This window comes from Diadema antillarum, unplaced genomic scaffold (genome assembly GCF_040938485.1).
Source record: "Diadema antillarum isolate AM-2024a unplaced genomic scaffold, OU_Dant_1.0 seq00000934_RagTag, whole genome shotgun sequence".
Lineage (NCBI taxonomy): Eukaryota > Metazoa > Echinodermata > Echinoidea > Diadematoida > Diadematidae > Diadema > Diadema antillarum.
The window spans coordinates 523,556-540,866 of NW_027271785.1; the positions used below are offsets into that span (position 1 = coordinate 523,556).

Below are 17,311 nucleotides of genomic sequence, written 5' to 3' on the forward strand. Positions count from 1 at the left end.
GAATTGATACAAGAAGTTTATTTAGTTAATGATACCATTTAATAGGCAAAATTGTTCAATAATAATCTAGCCCTGAAGAAAAGAACCAAACGAAACTACATAATTCATGTATACAGGAACTGCAAACACACCATTAGTCTAAACACATATAAAAGTATAATTAGGAACATAGGCCTAATCCAATTTTTTTTTGAAGGAAATTTATTCCAATTTCATTTCCCATTTGCAACGAAGTTATTTTGCAGTATGACATTTAATTGTATACAGAATGAAAAAAAAACTCTGGCTTTCGTTTGACTTGGTCTCTTATTTTTGCCGAGATTCATTTGGTTGAAGTGGCTCCAGGGCCCTGTTTCATAAAGCTGTTCGTAAAGTTACGAACAACTTACGAGCGACTGGTGATCAGTTCTTGTGCTGAATTATGGAAATTCTGATAAGTATAGCACATCAGAACTGATCACCAGTCGCTCGTAAGTTGTTCGTAACTTTACGAACAGCTTTATGAAACAGGGCCCAGGACATTTAATTGCTTCTGCGACAATGCTCCCATGTTGGCTGCACGCTAAGCTAAACACAAATCCGACCCATCACAAACTAGGAACCCTATATCACTGCCCGCTCTTTCAACCTCTATTTAAACGTACACGCAGAAATACCACTACTAAGCCATTTGCATTGTTCTAGATATCTATTTCTCACTTGTGTTTACATATTCCTTAATAACAATATTCATCCTTCCAATAAAAAAGTACGTGCATCGGATCGTTGAGGTTTAAATCTAACGAGAGCAGCACTCCGAGAGAGCAGACCTCCGCCAAACAGCCATGATATAGGTGTAGGGATTTATTTTGAACCATAGTGTATCCCCCTGATCTGTTGTAACAGGTACCACCCCTCTACACACCAATACATCATATCATATTCACATCCTCATGCATCCACGCACCCTATACCTATCACAGACACACCCACACATGACATTTTCCCGCTCTCTCACTTCTCACCCATTGGTCCCTGTAATACTGAAAACATGCCCAAATCACCAAAGCCTACACACCATTTACATAATAGTCGTATGAATATTCAAGTTTTAACCTTTGTTTCCCTATTTGAATGTTTTGTTACGTTGATTTTGTATATGAATATTTATGTTGCAACCCAGCTTTACATGCAAACCCATGCCAAACCAAGTAAAGAATAAACTGGCTACAAGTTAGTTAGCCAGGGGACTCCTTCCAAGTAACACGTGTATGCTGCCCTGTAGTCTGCTTTTGGTGTGATGAGTGCAGAGAGCTAAGCGAACCCGAGCCCTACACATAGGTACCAAAAACATGACGATATAGGGACATCTATACAATACATATGGGGAAATTTTGATCATCCACTGTTGAGTTATTGGGAGATTAAGCTAATTTTATGTTCTTTATGACTCCGATGACCTTTGACGTCACAAGCTCACACTGCAAAAAGTCCGGTGTTAAATAGTGAACACCGAGCTGGTGTTGAATTTTCGGTGCTCATTTATGGTGTTAAATTAACACCTCCGGGTGTCATTTCCAAATATAAAACTGTTTTTTAAGAGTTTCTTAGTAACTGCACTTCTTGTTGATTTTTAGTTTAAACAAGACGATCAAGAATTTTACATTAAAATACTAGATTTTTGAAAAAATGTGAAAATAAATTTACACCACAGTAACACCAGCTGTTGTGGTCTCTTATTGAAGCTGGACGGGTGTTAAACCATTGATATTAACACCAATGAATATCAAATCAACACCATGTGGTGTCATTTTTTAATTAACCCCAGTACAGTGACAAAATATCACCAGGTACAGTGTCAAATTAACACCACGAAGTGTCAGGTGAACACTCTTCAACACCATCACAGTGCATTTTCTACACCTGTGGGTGTGGTCCTCTATTAACACTTGATCGGTGTTAAATTTAACACCCATGGTGTTAAATCTAACACCGATGTTTTTACAGTGCATGACTCCAAAAAATTAATCGGAAACGTCTCCGCGACGCCTCCGGCAGGTCGCTAATGAGTCAACGCAAGGTCGCGGAGACGTGTTGACAATGGACTTGTCTCCTCGACTTTATAAGGTGACAAATTTCGAGACTGCGACATCTTCGCGACGTCTCCACGACTTCCGGAAGTCAAACATCAAACATCAAGAATCAATCATACTCTGTTCGACTTTTTCGGAAACTTTTTTCCAGTGTCCAGCTGGTGTTTGAGACGTCTCAGAGACGTCTCCGCGACCTTCCGGAGTAGTGATCCATTGGCGACCTGCCGGCTGCCGGGAAACGTCGCAGAGAAGGCGCGAAGACGTCTCTTCTACTGAGAAGACGACTACGTTTCGGAGGTGGCCCCGGAGTCGCCTTCTTGGTGAGAGCGAAAGTCATTTTCGGGTCACACAAGTGTGCGTCAGATTTTCTAATAACATTTCAGTTCTAAACAATGCCAAATCTCATATACGCACCCCTCCGACACATTCCCTTCGCTCGGTTGCTTCGATCAGTCACTCGCCTGATTCCCCCCCCCCCCCGTCAAATTCTGAGCACTATCATTCTTACTGTCTATCAAAAAACAGTTACTCTGCACGGCCATGCATGAATAATATAGGACTCTACCTCTGTACCAAAGAGGAGAGACATAATGCATATTGATATACCATCTTTCTCATCCATGTGGAGATTTTGACAGACAGGGTTGTATGGCAAGATCTTTTCAGATTACTCTTATGGAGGGGCCGCGGAACGTTTTTCAGTGTGTGTGTGTGTGTGTGTGTGTGTGTGTGTGTGGGTGGGGGGCTGCGGGACCCCCTCCTCCTCCCCTTTTTTTCTTGCTTTTTTTTTTCAAGAACCAAAAGTGTGTGTGTGTGTGTGTGGGGGAGGGGGGGGGGCTGCAGCCCCCCTCCCGGTTCCGCGGCCCCTGTTATGTACGCCTATTTAGATGTTGATTACAATGCCGTTTTCAGAATCTTGCATTTTTATTTTGATCCTATGTCTCTTTCCTGTTCAAAAGGAAGCAAAAATAAAACAAACTCTTAATTGAAAATTTCCAGGGAGATGACACGTTCCTGCGAAATTTCTAAATATTCGATTCAAAGTCTGAACCAGGCTGATCGTTGAATTTCAGTAACACAAATGATAATAACAAAACACAAAACATCAAACACAAAATGAAAATGAATGTATAGACGTGATCTTAAAACGCTATTACAATCTATACTTTCCCGCGTGAGGGCATAACATAGGCCTATATATATTTTAATTTGCCATTGGTTTACATTAATATTATCCGATATTAGACATACCTAAAGGAGTACACTGATAGAGCAACAACGAGTATCTCCGCATTGTTGAGTGTTGACTGTGATTTCAAACTGACGGCTGACAATGTTTGGTCTAAAGGTCATATTTTGGTTTTTTGCCTCAAGGGTCAAAGCCATTGTTAGGGGAGCGGGCGCACCTCAACGATCAAGGGGGAAAACGAAACGTAAGGAGTTGGCCTCACAGGATGCAAAGAGCACCGTACGTACAGAGAGTGACTGCAGTGGAGTTATTATACTATGGGAGATCACTTGACTGCTTGAGAAAACAGTGTCACAGGTAACTCTTGTTTCATCATGGCGCTGCTGAAGAATGCTGCCCTTATGGGATTTACAGCCGTCTTGGTGGTTGTCTTACCAAGGTTCTTTCAGTCTCCACCACCTGTCATCACAGAGGGTTATGTAGCTCCTGGATTTGAAGATGTTCTACGAGCTTTCAGGTGCGCTTTGTACTGTGATGATCAAGCAATGTTGATAGGCCGTGTAACGCATGGTGCTATACACCTAAACCATGTTTATACGTGTAGATATAAGTTGCTAATACATCGCTTGACCGGTAAAAGAGAAAGATTGTTTGCAATTTAAACTTATTTTTCTTGTGCAAAAGAGAGGGCCAGCTTTCTGTTGAAGGGGTGGCGATTCCGTCTTGCTGCTCCTGGTAGGGTCAAATCGCAATTTACCCCTCCTCCACCTCTACCCAAAAAGAGGCGAGGACCCTCGGGAAATCCTCGGGTTTTTAAGTTTCGTAAATTTTTTATTAAATAAAAAGTTTATGCGTGTTTGCGTGATATGTATAATGATATATATATATATATATATATATATATATATATATATATACTGTATATATATAATTATGTATATATATATAAGCTGCGTGTATGTGTTTGTGTGTGTGTGTGGGGGGGGGGGGGGTTGTGTGTACAGGGGAGGGATGACCCCGTGAGGGGTGGCAGAGAATACTTCACCAATTTAATTTTGATCACAATGCATTAACTTTGGAAGGCATTTATTTTTCCACGCACTCCTTGTCGCACTGACTGATTGGCTTTAAAGGACGAATTGAGAGCAGTTAGAGAGGAAATCTACCCCCCCCAAAAAAAAAAAAAAACCTCCTAAGAAAAGAAGAGAAAAATATTCTCTCCAGAATGATAGAAAAATGACAAAATCGGATAAGCAGGAAGATATGACATTTTGAAATTTCACATTTATTTTCTTTTTTCGGGAAACATTCCTTGACCAGTTCTTCGATATTCCAATGAGCAAGTTGACGATGTCATGCTCTCACAATATCTTATCAATTTCATTTACAGAAATGACAAAAATTTCATATTTCAACTGTATCAATATAGATATATCAATATAAAACTTGCCTAAAATCACTCAAAATAAAAAAAAATAACTGTGATATAATTATCTTGCTATGAGAACATGCCTTTACTTGTATTAGCTAAAAAGAACATTTTTCCTAATTTTATTTATAACATAATGAAAAACAGTGAAGACATGACATCATCAACTCATTCATTTGAACATTCCTAAGGACTCGTCAAGAAACCTAATGTTTTCCGAAACATTGTGAATTTAAAAATGTCATATCTTTCTTGTTTCTTATCAGATTTGTTTTTGTCATTTTTTTGTATCGTTCTGTAGGATAATATTTTTCTCTTTCCTTTAAAGTTTATTTATTTGGGGGTGGATTTCCTCTTTAAGTATACATCAACGGTCCCAAAATACAATGTTGTGTTATGCTTATGAACGAAATCATGGCGATGAACACTTATGACTCGTGTTAAGGTGGTGTATTATTTTGTAGAGGAAAGTATGTATGCTTTTGAGATGGGCATAGTTGCTCTCAATTGCTCCCTTTAATCATCAAGCTATCGATCTATATACTGTATACGGACTTCATCAGGATATTTTAAAGACAGTCTAAATTGCTTGAGGTGTCATAATGCAAGTGCAAAATCATACAATGCAATGATTCTGTCAAATTTTGAAATGATGATATGAGTAATGATTCATTTGAAAATCAATATACGAGTTAAACTTCAGCACAAACACAACCTCACAATGCCGTGATGCAAGGCGACCCAGAACCCAAAGAAGTCATGTCTCGGGTAACTCCACACAACAGTTACCCTTATACCACCTGATCCTAAACTTAACTTAATTCAGAAGATTAACGTATTAATGTGTTCCATATACGATGGTTTATTTGTCAGCATCGAGTACATTACCTGAATAGCATCACATCAGCAACATGCATGGGATCGTATACACACACTCACACACACACACACACACACACACACACACACATATATATATATATATATATATATATAATGATATATATATATATATATATCGTATACACACACATAATTGTATATACATAATTTATATATATATAATGCGTGTGTGTGTGTGTGTGTGTGTAGCTATTGTCTTGGTATCAGGTGTAATAATATATCATGAAATAAGTTCGCTCTCACACAAAGAAATTCGATACAGAAATTTGAATTTATTTCCTTGTATAATGCACAACATACATGACATAATTATTACGAGATATGTTTAGCCTATAATCCAGGCGGAGGATACAGCTATGTCTTTGGTGTAACGCTATATCTAAAAGTCTCATGCACCTGCTAAGCGATACGTCTGATGCGGAGAGAGCAGCAATAGCTTCATCCTCCGACTTGATCATAGGCTAGATGATGTTAAATTTTATGTTTCTGTGTAGAAGTACTATATTGATTTTTTTGCAAAGGTAATAAAACAAGCACATAATCTCAATACTTGACGGAAATATGATATTGCCATTTTAGACTATCATTGTTTGTTCTCAAAAGATCCTAATGAAGGCCGTGTATAGGCCGAGAGCTTCATGATTAAGGGGAGCATTTGAGAGAAATAACTTCTCAAACCTGATTTTTCCAATATACATGTATATATATATATATATATATATATATATATATATATATATAATTATAAATATCTGTTATGAAGAGTTTGTTCGCAAAAACCGATAAGTCATATTTTCCAAATGGACATATTTGCGATTAAAGGTCAAGAAAAATAAAGAGAATAATAAGAAAATTTTTGCTTCTTTTGACCATAACTAAAAAATGTACCTTTATAATTATGTAGTGACCAATATATCATTTAAAAGGTATTATTTTGTACTTTATGACAGAGACCGTACTTCAAAATCTTCAAAATTGACTTATCGGTTTTGCGAACAAACTCTTCATATAATATATATATATATATATATATATATATATATATGAGTGTGGGTGTGTGTGTATGTTTGTGTGTGTGTGAGTGTGTCTGTGTGTATATACATTTATGTTTATATTGCGTATACATTTACTACGTATCGTATAATTTGCAAACTTTTCTCCAAACTTTAATACAGAGAAAACTTCGAGATTGGTCGGGATCCCCGTACAGGAGGAGCAGCGTTTGCTGCTTATCATCGGGGGAAGAAAGTTGTCGATATTTGGGGTGGATTCGCAGATTATGAGAGCAAGCAGAAATGGCGACAGGACACAATCTCCATTTTCTTTTCATCAACGAAAGGTGAATTCCTTTAGATAAAGATGTCTAAAGTGTATACTCTGTATCTTCGGGACTGCTAGAAAAAAAAACATTATAGAAAACAAGCGAGTTATAAACGTTACAATAAAAGTGGAATGGGGTGGTATACTCGATCTTCCCATACGATGTACAACAATCCCTCTGATATTCTCAAACATTGATTAAGATGAAAATGACACAAAATCGGGTGTTTTTAGGGTTTTTTCCAAAATATTTGACGTGTGCCCAGATTTCCTATAAAGTCAACATTTTAAATTGAAATTATTCATAACAGCGCTGCTCATTTCGACGAATCGAAAGTGCAATCGTTAAATCCCTTGTATGATAACAGCAATGATAATAACTTCTGTAATTGTTATTATCTTACAATCGTTATTATTATCATTACTTTTTTTTTTTACTCCGAGTTTCATTTTCAATGCAATATATACAGCAGCAGTTAGAATATGAAGTGTAATCAACACTCCCTTTTGTCTGACGGTATGATATACGCATAATCCACAAATCTCAGATTCATTTGCTCATATAAACAGACGATGAATCCTCGTGTCATAACACATGACTTTGTATCATCCATCCCTGAGACTGTAGGCAAACTTTGATATGTCATATCCTATGATTTGGATCACTTCGTCATATTTTTTTAAATGAAGAAGGTTACCTCATTTTCAATAACGTATAAGCCCACACCCGTCAATCAGAAATTCCGCACCTCCTACGCCCATCACTCTGCCCAAATATCCTGATGACTGTTCGTACCGTTCGTACTCCTCATCATGAAAAGGAAGCTTTTAATATTGATACAAAGAGTGTTAATATTCTCAGGTTTATTTATGTAATTGTATCCGTACATTGAAATATATCTGCTTCCTGCCATTTCATTAACATGCCTGTACAGTGAAAACGATACAACCCGAGCCTTGCTGTTGTTTTTCCATCAAATCAAACCGTTCGCTTTTATGAACATTAATCAACGACTATGATAATCTCGTACTTCTCATTAACAAGCAAAGGAAGTAAAACCCTTTCCTTATTGTATCTATCATTCTTTCCTCCGATGTAGGAGCTGCGTCAGTGTGCATTGCCATGCTTGTAGATCGAGGTTTGCTGGACTACAACAAACCAGTGGCCCACTACTGGCCGGAATTCGCACAGAAGGGAAAAGAGAAGATTACCGTCAAAGACATGATGGAACATAAGGTAAGTTTCATCAGATCATCTGGTAAAAAGAACCCCTTGTCAGGAATATGTGGATTGGACAAATCGAAATATAGTTTGCTCTAATAATTTTCTGTCAAAGAAGTGTTTATGGGCGGCTTTTGCTGCTCTCGGAGTTTCGTTTTACTTTATTGTTATTTTCACTAGAAGAATTGAATCCAGAAGAGTCTTCACATCAATGGAATCAACATTGACTTGACTACAGACTAGCATTATGTTAATGTCTTCGTATCAAAGATCTGTCTTTATGCGTGTTAAATGTATACTTTTATAAGTTGTCTTGTTTTTCGGAGGTGAAATGTATGATTCTGGTGGGTTAATTTATCATGTCAGTATTCTGCATGGACTTGATGCTAAATGATGTGAATTCAGAAATAAAAATGTGTAATTGGGCATTGCATATTTTGTATCTTTTTTTTTATCAGCCCAAATCATGAAGTAAATATTTGTTACCGTCGGCACTCATGATTTAAGTGCTTTTCATGTAAATACATTAAATGAATAAGTTCATACCGCGAGCCACGTCAAAATGAAGAAAGGGACCTTCTTGAAAGTACAAATGGTATTATTTTAATCGATTTGATTTGATTTGATTTATTCTTTGTATGTCTTTTTCTAAATGCATTAATTTTCTGCAATTTCATTAACACTGTACGATATAACAGTATGGAATGAATATTTTCAACAATTATCATCAGTTATACAATGCATCTGTAATATAATTACATGAGTTACATCTTAGATTGCATACCGAACGATTGCCAAGAATAAGCACAAATCTTAAATGTGTGGCAACGGATAACGAATAACACAACAATGAAGAAAAACAAGGAACGTCCAACATGATGCTCGTGGAATAAAGGTTAGAGAGAAGAGAGAGAGAGAGAGAGTTGTATGAAAACATCGCATGATGTGATGACAGCTAGAATAATTTTAAACTCTTGGCATTTCTAATGCCTTTGACTATCATCGTTTTCAATTAGCTTATAATCATTTGATAAATTAATATTCCCTGACAAGAAGCCATATTAGAATTATTATGCAACTCGATTTTCTTTTCTTTACAAGGCAGGAATCGCTGTATCCGCACCACCTGGTCTGAGTCTGGAGTTGCTTCAAGACGTTGCTAAGGCTGGTGAACTCATGGCAAAATCAGAGCCACAATGGAAGTATGACGGCCACACCCATGGTTACCATGGTTTTACATTTGGACCACTAGCCAATGAGCTTTTGCGACGGGTTGACCCTCAACATCGCACCCTAGGGCAGTTTTTCAAGGAGGAAATTGCACAGCCATTTGGTAACGCCAGTTGTTGAAACCAAGGTTTTATTGTGTATCATAACTGAATACGACAACAGGAGGAGATGAAGATAATTATAGACACGAACAAGGAATGTGATAAAATGGTAATGTATTCATAGGAATGGAAGAGAGGTGCAACTTCAATATGCGTAATTCTGGAGTTAGATTAGGATTATACAGAGCGTATCAAAAAAAAAGGTAATCCAACTTTGGAGGGCTGCCATTTCTTAATTTCTTAATTAGCGACCAAGTTTTCAGACAAAAGGCCATGTTGAAGGTTATGGACCATCAAATGTTAGGAGAAAACCTAAACACAAACCATAAACACAAAACCTAAACACAAACTTTCATTCATACAGGCTGGCCGATTTGGCAACTTTCATTGACAGATCTCATCCATGCAGTGAGACATGCATTGTTCCTTCACAATAACAGGCAAACTTGGAAAAAGTGCAATTTGTCATTACACAATTAAGAAATGGCAGCCCTCCAAAGTTGGATTACCTTTTTTGATACGCTCTGCATAGGGTCAGGGTTAAGGTTGCAGTCAAGGTTAAGCAAGTTTTTTTTTTTTTTTTTTCAAACAAAAGTTAGAGCGGTCCATGTTATTCCACACCAAGTTTTGCCTGACACAGGTGATGATCCTTAAAGATTTGCCTTCGCAACTCTTCTTGCATTTATGTGCATGTGTATTGGTATCACTTATGTGTACTTTGCTTTAAGTGTTGTCTTAAAGCTTGTCTATGCACCATTATTATCCTCTACATAAGACTCACAGCTTCATGTTCATCTAGTACTAGTGCATAAGATTTGTTATACTAACTTTTTTCAACATTATTTGTCCTAGATATCGACTTTCACATCGGCCTCCCACTTGAAAGCAATCACAGAGTGGCTCGCCTCGTTTTGGACCGTCGTCCGTTACTATTCCAATTACTCGACAGCATTCTTACACCGACAGGGCGACAGGTGTTGATGCACAGTATGAAGTTCGACACTCTAGGGCAGATGATGCAAAATGCCAACGAAATGTCAGACGTAAGACATCACATAACTTGGTTCATGATCGATGATACAAGCGAACACACATAAGGGACCGATATTATTACGTTATAATCAAACTATAAAAAAAAAAAAAAAATTCGGCTCTTGTAATAAAGAGCCGAACTATTCAGCCCCGACATTGTCATTTAGTATATACATATTATAGAATGCGTCAGTAAACATAATTTCATCGCCCCAAATGAAAATAAGGCTTCAAGGAGAGGAAGTATATGCTCCTTTTGCAGGCTAACAGAGTATTTTTCAAGGTCTGTTCTGTGGGGAAAAATGCAATTTTGGAGCAGAGTAGTAGCAGTTCATCACCTGGAGATTCAACTTTACATATTAAGCATTAACAAAAAAAAAATCTAATTTTGTTGTTTTTGGTAGCTTATGAAAGCTGCCTGACAGTCGCCTTGACATAAAACTGGCGCATTGCAAAATTGAACTGAGCGTTGCTATTGAAATCCTGCCTTCTATACACAATATATTCTTTTGTTAAGCAATGACATGAAACCCCCAAATGATAATGTCATTTCAGCTATTGTAATAATGACGTTAGTAATGAGACAATGATGTCGATAACTACAGTGGATGATCGAACGCAGTTCAATAGGCCTATTTCCCTCTTTTGCCTCTTTCATCTATTTATCTTTCTGCACAGTTGGTAGTCTTCAACGATCCAGCCTATAGAGCCATTGAACTACCATCAGCGAATGGTATTGGGACTGCGGCTGGCCTTGCTAAGGTAATGCGAATAACCTTTTTGATAATAGGGCCAGTCCTCAGAGCAATCCCCTACAAGTGGGATCTTGGTGTTGGTGGTCAGAGCTTAATAGTCAAGATGTACAGTGACTGTATAGGCTGAGAAGGTATGATTGTTCAAGGGAGAAGGAGTTACCTAGGATACAACATAATTATGCCGACAGATTTAGAGGTATGAATAATCTATTTGAATCATCATGCATGTTATAGGCTTACAGTGTCAAAAACAAGCCCGCTCTTTGCTTGGTCACTTTAATAGTCAAATGTAAAGCATATGCGAGAAGAATCCCAATGTCTATAATATTATATATTGCGATTCAAACGGGCAAGACAACAAGGAAAAAAAAAACCAAGAAAGAAAAGAATTAATAAAGAAATAATTTATTACTCTAGCAAAGGTATGCCCACTCAGGGTGCACGTCGCTGAGTCTTTCGTTTCTACAATTGCATTCATGACGTCATAACGTAGGGTGACGGATTACGCGATTATTGCAAAGCCCACTTAAACTATTACGCAATAGGACGAATTTCATATTTCAGAAGCTGGTAATGCCCCCCCCCAAAAAAAAAAAAAAATAAAAAATAAAAAAAAAATAAAAGAAATAAAAAAAAAAATAAAAATAAATAATAATAATAATAAAATAAAGCATGAACGCACCCCAAGGCGCAAATTCATGAAGGTGGTACAAATGAAACCATGGTTTAAACCATGGACATTTCGTGGACTGAATGTTCATTTAGTTACAAAATTTTGTCATTTCGTCACAAAATAATCATTTCACCGACGAAATGACTGATTTCACAACGAAATATTCCATGTGACACTTGGCGCTCCGTGGTTTTTGTCCATGGTTTAAACCATGCATGGTTTCATTTGCACCACCTTCGTGAATTCGGGCCAAAATGTCTTTTGTGCATCTTGCTATACATGTATTTCTGATCAAAGTTGAGCTAAATTGGTTGATGACTCGTGCTGAAAATGGTGATGGTCTTCACAGACGATGTACATGGATTATGTTGTTATTTTCAGCTCTATGGAATAATTTCAGCTGGCGGCACAGACATAGTTACTAACCACACACTGCTGACCAAGGAGAGAGTGAATGATTTCCTCGATTCCGATCCTGCATCGATAGACCGTATCCTCGGTGCTCCCCTTGCCTTCAGCCGAGGCATGATGGTCATGGATCAGTTGGTGGTGAGTATACTTGGCTAGCATTAACTCGTGCGCGTGTGTGAGGGATAATCTGTTTGACTATTTTGTTTGAGGTATGAGTTTTCCCCCTTTATTCCCCGAATTCACACGATTTTATATGTTTGGGGTAAATTCTTACGGCAGACCCAATCATACGCTCTTACACTCTCGCCTAGCAAAATAAATCTATGCCGTAGACCCTTGACATAATTGCTTGATAAAAAGTATCCTGTGCACAAGATGGCAATCTGTATGATTAAGCCATATACATGCTTTTATCTTCTCCCTTTTTCTTCTTATTCGTATCTTACACATGGTTGCGTCTGGAGCATTTAATCATGAGATGAATTTGGCGCCTTTTACGTTCCATATATTGTTATATTGGTATTATTATCATTATTATCATTATTACTGTCATATCGAAGTCATTTATAAAGCAAACGAAGACGTTGCTAGTCTTCTGGTCCCTATACTGACATTGATAATTCTATTTTGGGGGGAGGGGTGGGGGGGGGGGGGAGAGAGTTTGCACTCATGCAGGAAATGAAGTATCCTTTTTACCTTCGCCTTCCACTACCCCCCCCCCCCCCATTTTATCATCCAAAGAAATCATAACACAGACAATGGAGAGACTTCACCGGCAATCAAGTGCACAGCCATAAAATTTCTTTATGTTAACGAATAGTCCTGCGGAAAATTTCAACAAAATGTTCATTTTACAGTTTTGATCATTCATCCTCTTGGATTTTTTTTTTCCATTTCTTTTCTGATTTCATTGATAGAATATGTGACAGTGCACATTTTGCCTCCATAGACTGCAACCCCAAAGCGAGAAAACGTAAAGTATGATGATTTTGGGTGTAAAAATATGACATCTTTTCTGTTTTGATATCAAAATTATGATATCAATTCTTTATCACCTCAAATTTAATTCTTATTGTCTTGAATGTTTGAAACTATGTTATCATTTTTTAAGGAATGCTGCTATATCGAATATAGACCTATTGCATTTGAATGAATATTCTCTGCGTCTATGCCTCAAAGCCCATTTCTCAAAATTATGCAAATTGCATGCCTATCTTTTCTACCATTTTCGAGGTAGTCTTTGGAAATAAAATTTGATTAATAAATCACATAGCTATTGGTTTGGGTAATTGAGAAATATTTTGTACTAAAATGAGGATTATCTATCTTCGGTGACTTCACCAGTCTTTTGTAGTGTTGAGTCACATTGACGACTATAAGTCAAGTTCGCCTAATGATAAAGACGAATAATGCCTGGTGATTTATTTGTCTATCGAACCTAGACAGAAGTGGTATGGCAACAGTTTTGCATCAATTGACATTTCAGAAGATAATATGACTTTTTTCCTCTCCTTTCTTGTTAGTATTATGCTCCGTAAATTGAATGAAAATAACCCAACTTCCGAGGGCTGTTATAGTTTGAGATAGTTTGAGCAAAGTGATCGGAAACCCATTTCTACCACTATATTTTACTTAAGGATGGTGTAAAGATGTTTGGACATCCTGGGGCTGGCGGTCAACACGGCTGGGCAGACCCGACGGACCAGGTTGGATTCGCCTATCTCAGCAGCTCTATGCTTCCATACCTCGTCGGTGAAGATCAACGAGTTAAGCATCTGATACAAAGCCTCTACACCTGTGCCAAGAACGTCAGGGAGCTGTAATGTGTTCGCCTTACTCTTACGGAAAGAAACAAAATTCCCCACTGACAGCATGTATAGAACAGAGACAATACAGACTCTAGATGTATTACTAGCTAAGTCAACCGTAATTCCTCTTTTTTTATTCCGATTTGTAGGCCATAATTTTTGAGAAAGTACTTTCGGAGAAGATTTATAAAACCCTATTTCTCTTTCCCTCATGCTTCTAGGTCATTGTGGTCCATAAAGGCGACTCGTGATAATAATTCAAAAAAACAAGCAAAATAGAAATCCTATTCTTTGAAATTATCGATTTCAACAACATTGATTCAGAATTGCTTCTTAATGATGACGTGTACATGAGAGAAAGGAGGAAAGAGATGGAGCGTATAAAGTAATCTTCTCAAATTATCTATAAGTACTATTCATTTTTAGAGGTCACAGTTTCTATTACTTAGTGGGCATTTTGAATATCTCATACTCAGTATTTGATCGCAAAGAGATATGATTAATTCTCAGTCCAAGGGATCTGGGAAACAGCAATAAAACACCGACAAGTGCGGAAGATTTTTTTTTTTTAGATAAATGAACTCTATAGACGAAAACAGGGATTTCAATTTTAGATATCACTTGGTCGTTCATTTATTTATTCCCATATTATATGTATTTCTCTTCTTATGGTATTGTTAACCTTAAGGTAGGCTCTATAGTCCGTTTAGTCAAAGTAATGTGTTAACAGTGAATGGGAATAAAAACAGACATTTGCTTGTATAAAACAAGCTAGAGATATATAACTGACAATAAATGTGTGTTTAGAAAATTCTGACGAAAACATTTTAAAAACTTCAAGTTCTTTAACCCACTCCATACGAGATTCTATATCTTAAACAATCAAGCGTGCGAAATGACAACCGAAACTGATGCAAATATACAGTGCGCATTCAAAAGAAAATCATCCAACTTTGGAGGGTAACCATTTCGTGTCATTTCTGGAGAGGGTTACAATGTATGTTGGTTGTGAGGGAAGTGGAACTTTTCTTCTTTCCATTGGTAACTGATTATGTTTACAGATGCCTTGCATGTATTACTGAGCACATGAACTTTAAAGACAAAAAATTGGCAAATTGTACTTTTTCCAAATTTGAGTAGGAACACTGAATGTCTCACTGAACGGATGAGATCTGTCATTGAAAGTGGTTAAATTAAGATGCCAGCCTGCACGACTTCAGGTTTGTGTTTAGGGTTTCTTGTAATACTTGTATGGTCCAGAACCTTCAACATGGCCACTTTAATTGTCGATAACTTGATCACTCCCACAAAGGCTAACCAATTACCCATGCATGGACTATGTGGGTAGGCCTTTGTGGGAATGATCCAAGGTATTGGACGGGGGCCGTCCCACGAACTGGCACCCACGAGTCATACAGCCCACGAGTTCGACATTAGCAGGTCCATGAGTCATACAGCTCAAGAGTCATAAAGCCCATGAGTTTGACACGAGGTAAAAACAACCCACGAGTTCGACAAATATAACATGGGGCTTAATGTGTCGGTCTCGTGCGCCTTGTTAGCTTAGTGTCGAACTCATGGCCTGTATGACTCATGGGCTGCAATGGTAGCTGTATGACTCGTGAGCTGTATGACTCGTGGGTGTCGGTCTCGTGACGTGCACCCATTGGTTAGGTGACCATGTTAAAGGTTATGGACCATTAAAATGTTAGAAGAAACCTTAGACACAAACTCTTAACACAAACTTGCATTCGGAAAGTTTGGCCTATTTGACCACTTTATTTGACAGATATTATCCATTCAGTGAGACATTCAATGTTCCTTCTATTGTGACACTCAAATTGGAAGTGCAATTAGTCATTGTTGTCTTTAAAGTTCACTTGATCAGTCAGGCATGACATTTGTCAACATGATTAGGTACCACGCATGAAAGAGGAAGATTTTTCTTTTCTCACGTAATCAACATGTGCCGTCAGTAACTGACAATTATGAAATAGTAGCCCTCCAAAGCTGGATTACCTTTTTTATAGTACGCACTGTATTGATATGAAAGTAGAGTGTTGCAATTAGGCAGGATAAAAACAAAAATTCCAAAGTATAAGTCTCAATCTTATTACACAATCAGAAACTACATTATTTACCTCTCTTCTCATACGACTCCTCGACTTCTTCCTTAATTGCTTTGTATTCATACATAATTGGCCCAATTTGACTTTGTGTAGCTCAGTACTATGACAATCCCCCTTTAAACACATCCTGTCGTCTGGACATTCCGGAGGAAAACTGTCAATAGTACGATGTTAAACAAAGGCGAGACCTTCGTTATAAAGTACTAAGGGAAAAAAGGATGGAAATACATGTAGAATGATAGATATGACCAGGACATTCAGTAATTCAGGGTCAGAAAGCAATCATAGAGTTATTTATGTCATGTGTTAAACCCGAGGAAAGGAAAACATCAAGGAGATATCACACGTACATCGCGTTTTATTATCACATCTACATCATCTGGTCTACATCATCTACCCGTCTGGTGTCGGCACACGGATGGAACACGTTACACCACCGGCGACTCCTGGACCAATGTTCACTTTTTTTTAAAATAAAAAATCCACTATGGAGTGGTAAGCCTACCATTGCCCTCAGCGGTCACCCCTGCAACCTACTATGGAAGGAACGACCATGACCTCAAGTTCAACATACCCAAGACAACCAGTGATGCATTCAAGTACTCATTCTTTCCAAGGACAATTTGGATCCGGAACCGCCTACCTATAGTCAAGTTGTACATGCCACCACCTTAACAACATTCAGAGAAGCTGCTCTCCCATGTATTACAACCTTGCAGCCTTCTTGTGGATCACTCATCCTTTAAAGGAGGATGCATTCAGATTTTACTCGCACAGTGCACACTTTTATTGTAAATAGAGATAAGATATTTAAGACTAAAGCTGCTGAAATGCCAAAAAAAAAAAATGACTGAAACATATATGAAAGTTTTAAGAATATTTTCATCTTTTGTTATGTAACGAGTGCAGTATCATTGAAAGATTTAATTTCTCTCTATCGATGACCTTACTTTAAAGGGACAGTACAGTACTGGTTGAGGTGGGGATTCATGTTTTTAACATTCCTAAGTGAGAAAATGAGAAACCTCTTATGAAAT

The 17,311-nt window shown here is 37.6% G+C and overlaps 1 protein-coding gene across 1 annotated transcript; it reads left to right on the forward strand.

The window, feature by feature from the left end:
- Positions 1–3,582: 3,582 nt before the first annotated feature.
- Positions 3,583–15,212, forward strand: LOC139741567 (beta-lactamase domain-containing protein 2-like). Its single transcript, XM_071652151.1, has 8 exons — positions 3,583–3,778; positions 6,769–6,932; positions 8,014–8,150; positions 9,237–9,468; positions 10,319–10,509; positions 11,177–11,260; positions 12,308–12,475; positions 13,975–15,212. Exons 1-8 carry the CDS (start codon positions 3,636–3,638, stop codon positions 14,158–14,160), a joined length of 1,305 nt encoding a protein of 434 aa, XP_071508252.1. The 5' UTR covers positions 3,583–3,635; the 3' UTR covers positions 14,161–15,212.
- The last annotated feature ends 2,099 nt before the right edge of the window (positions 15,213–17,311 follow it).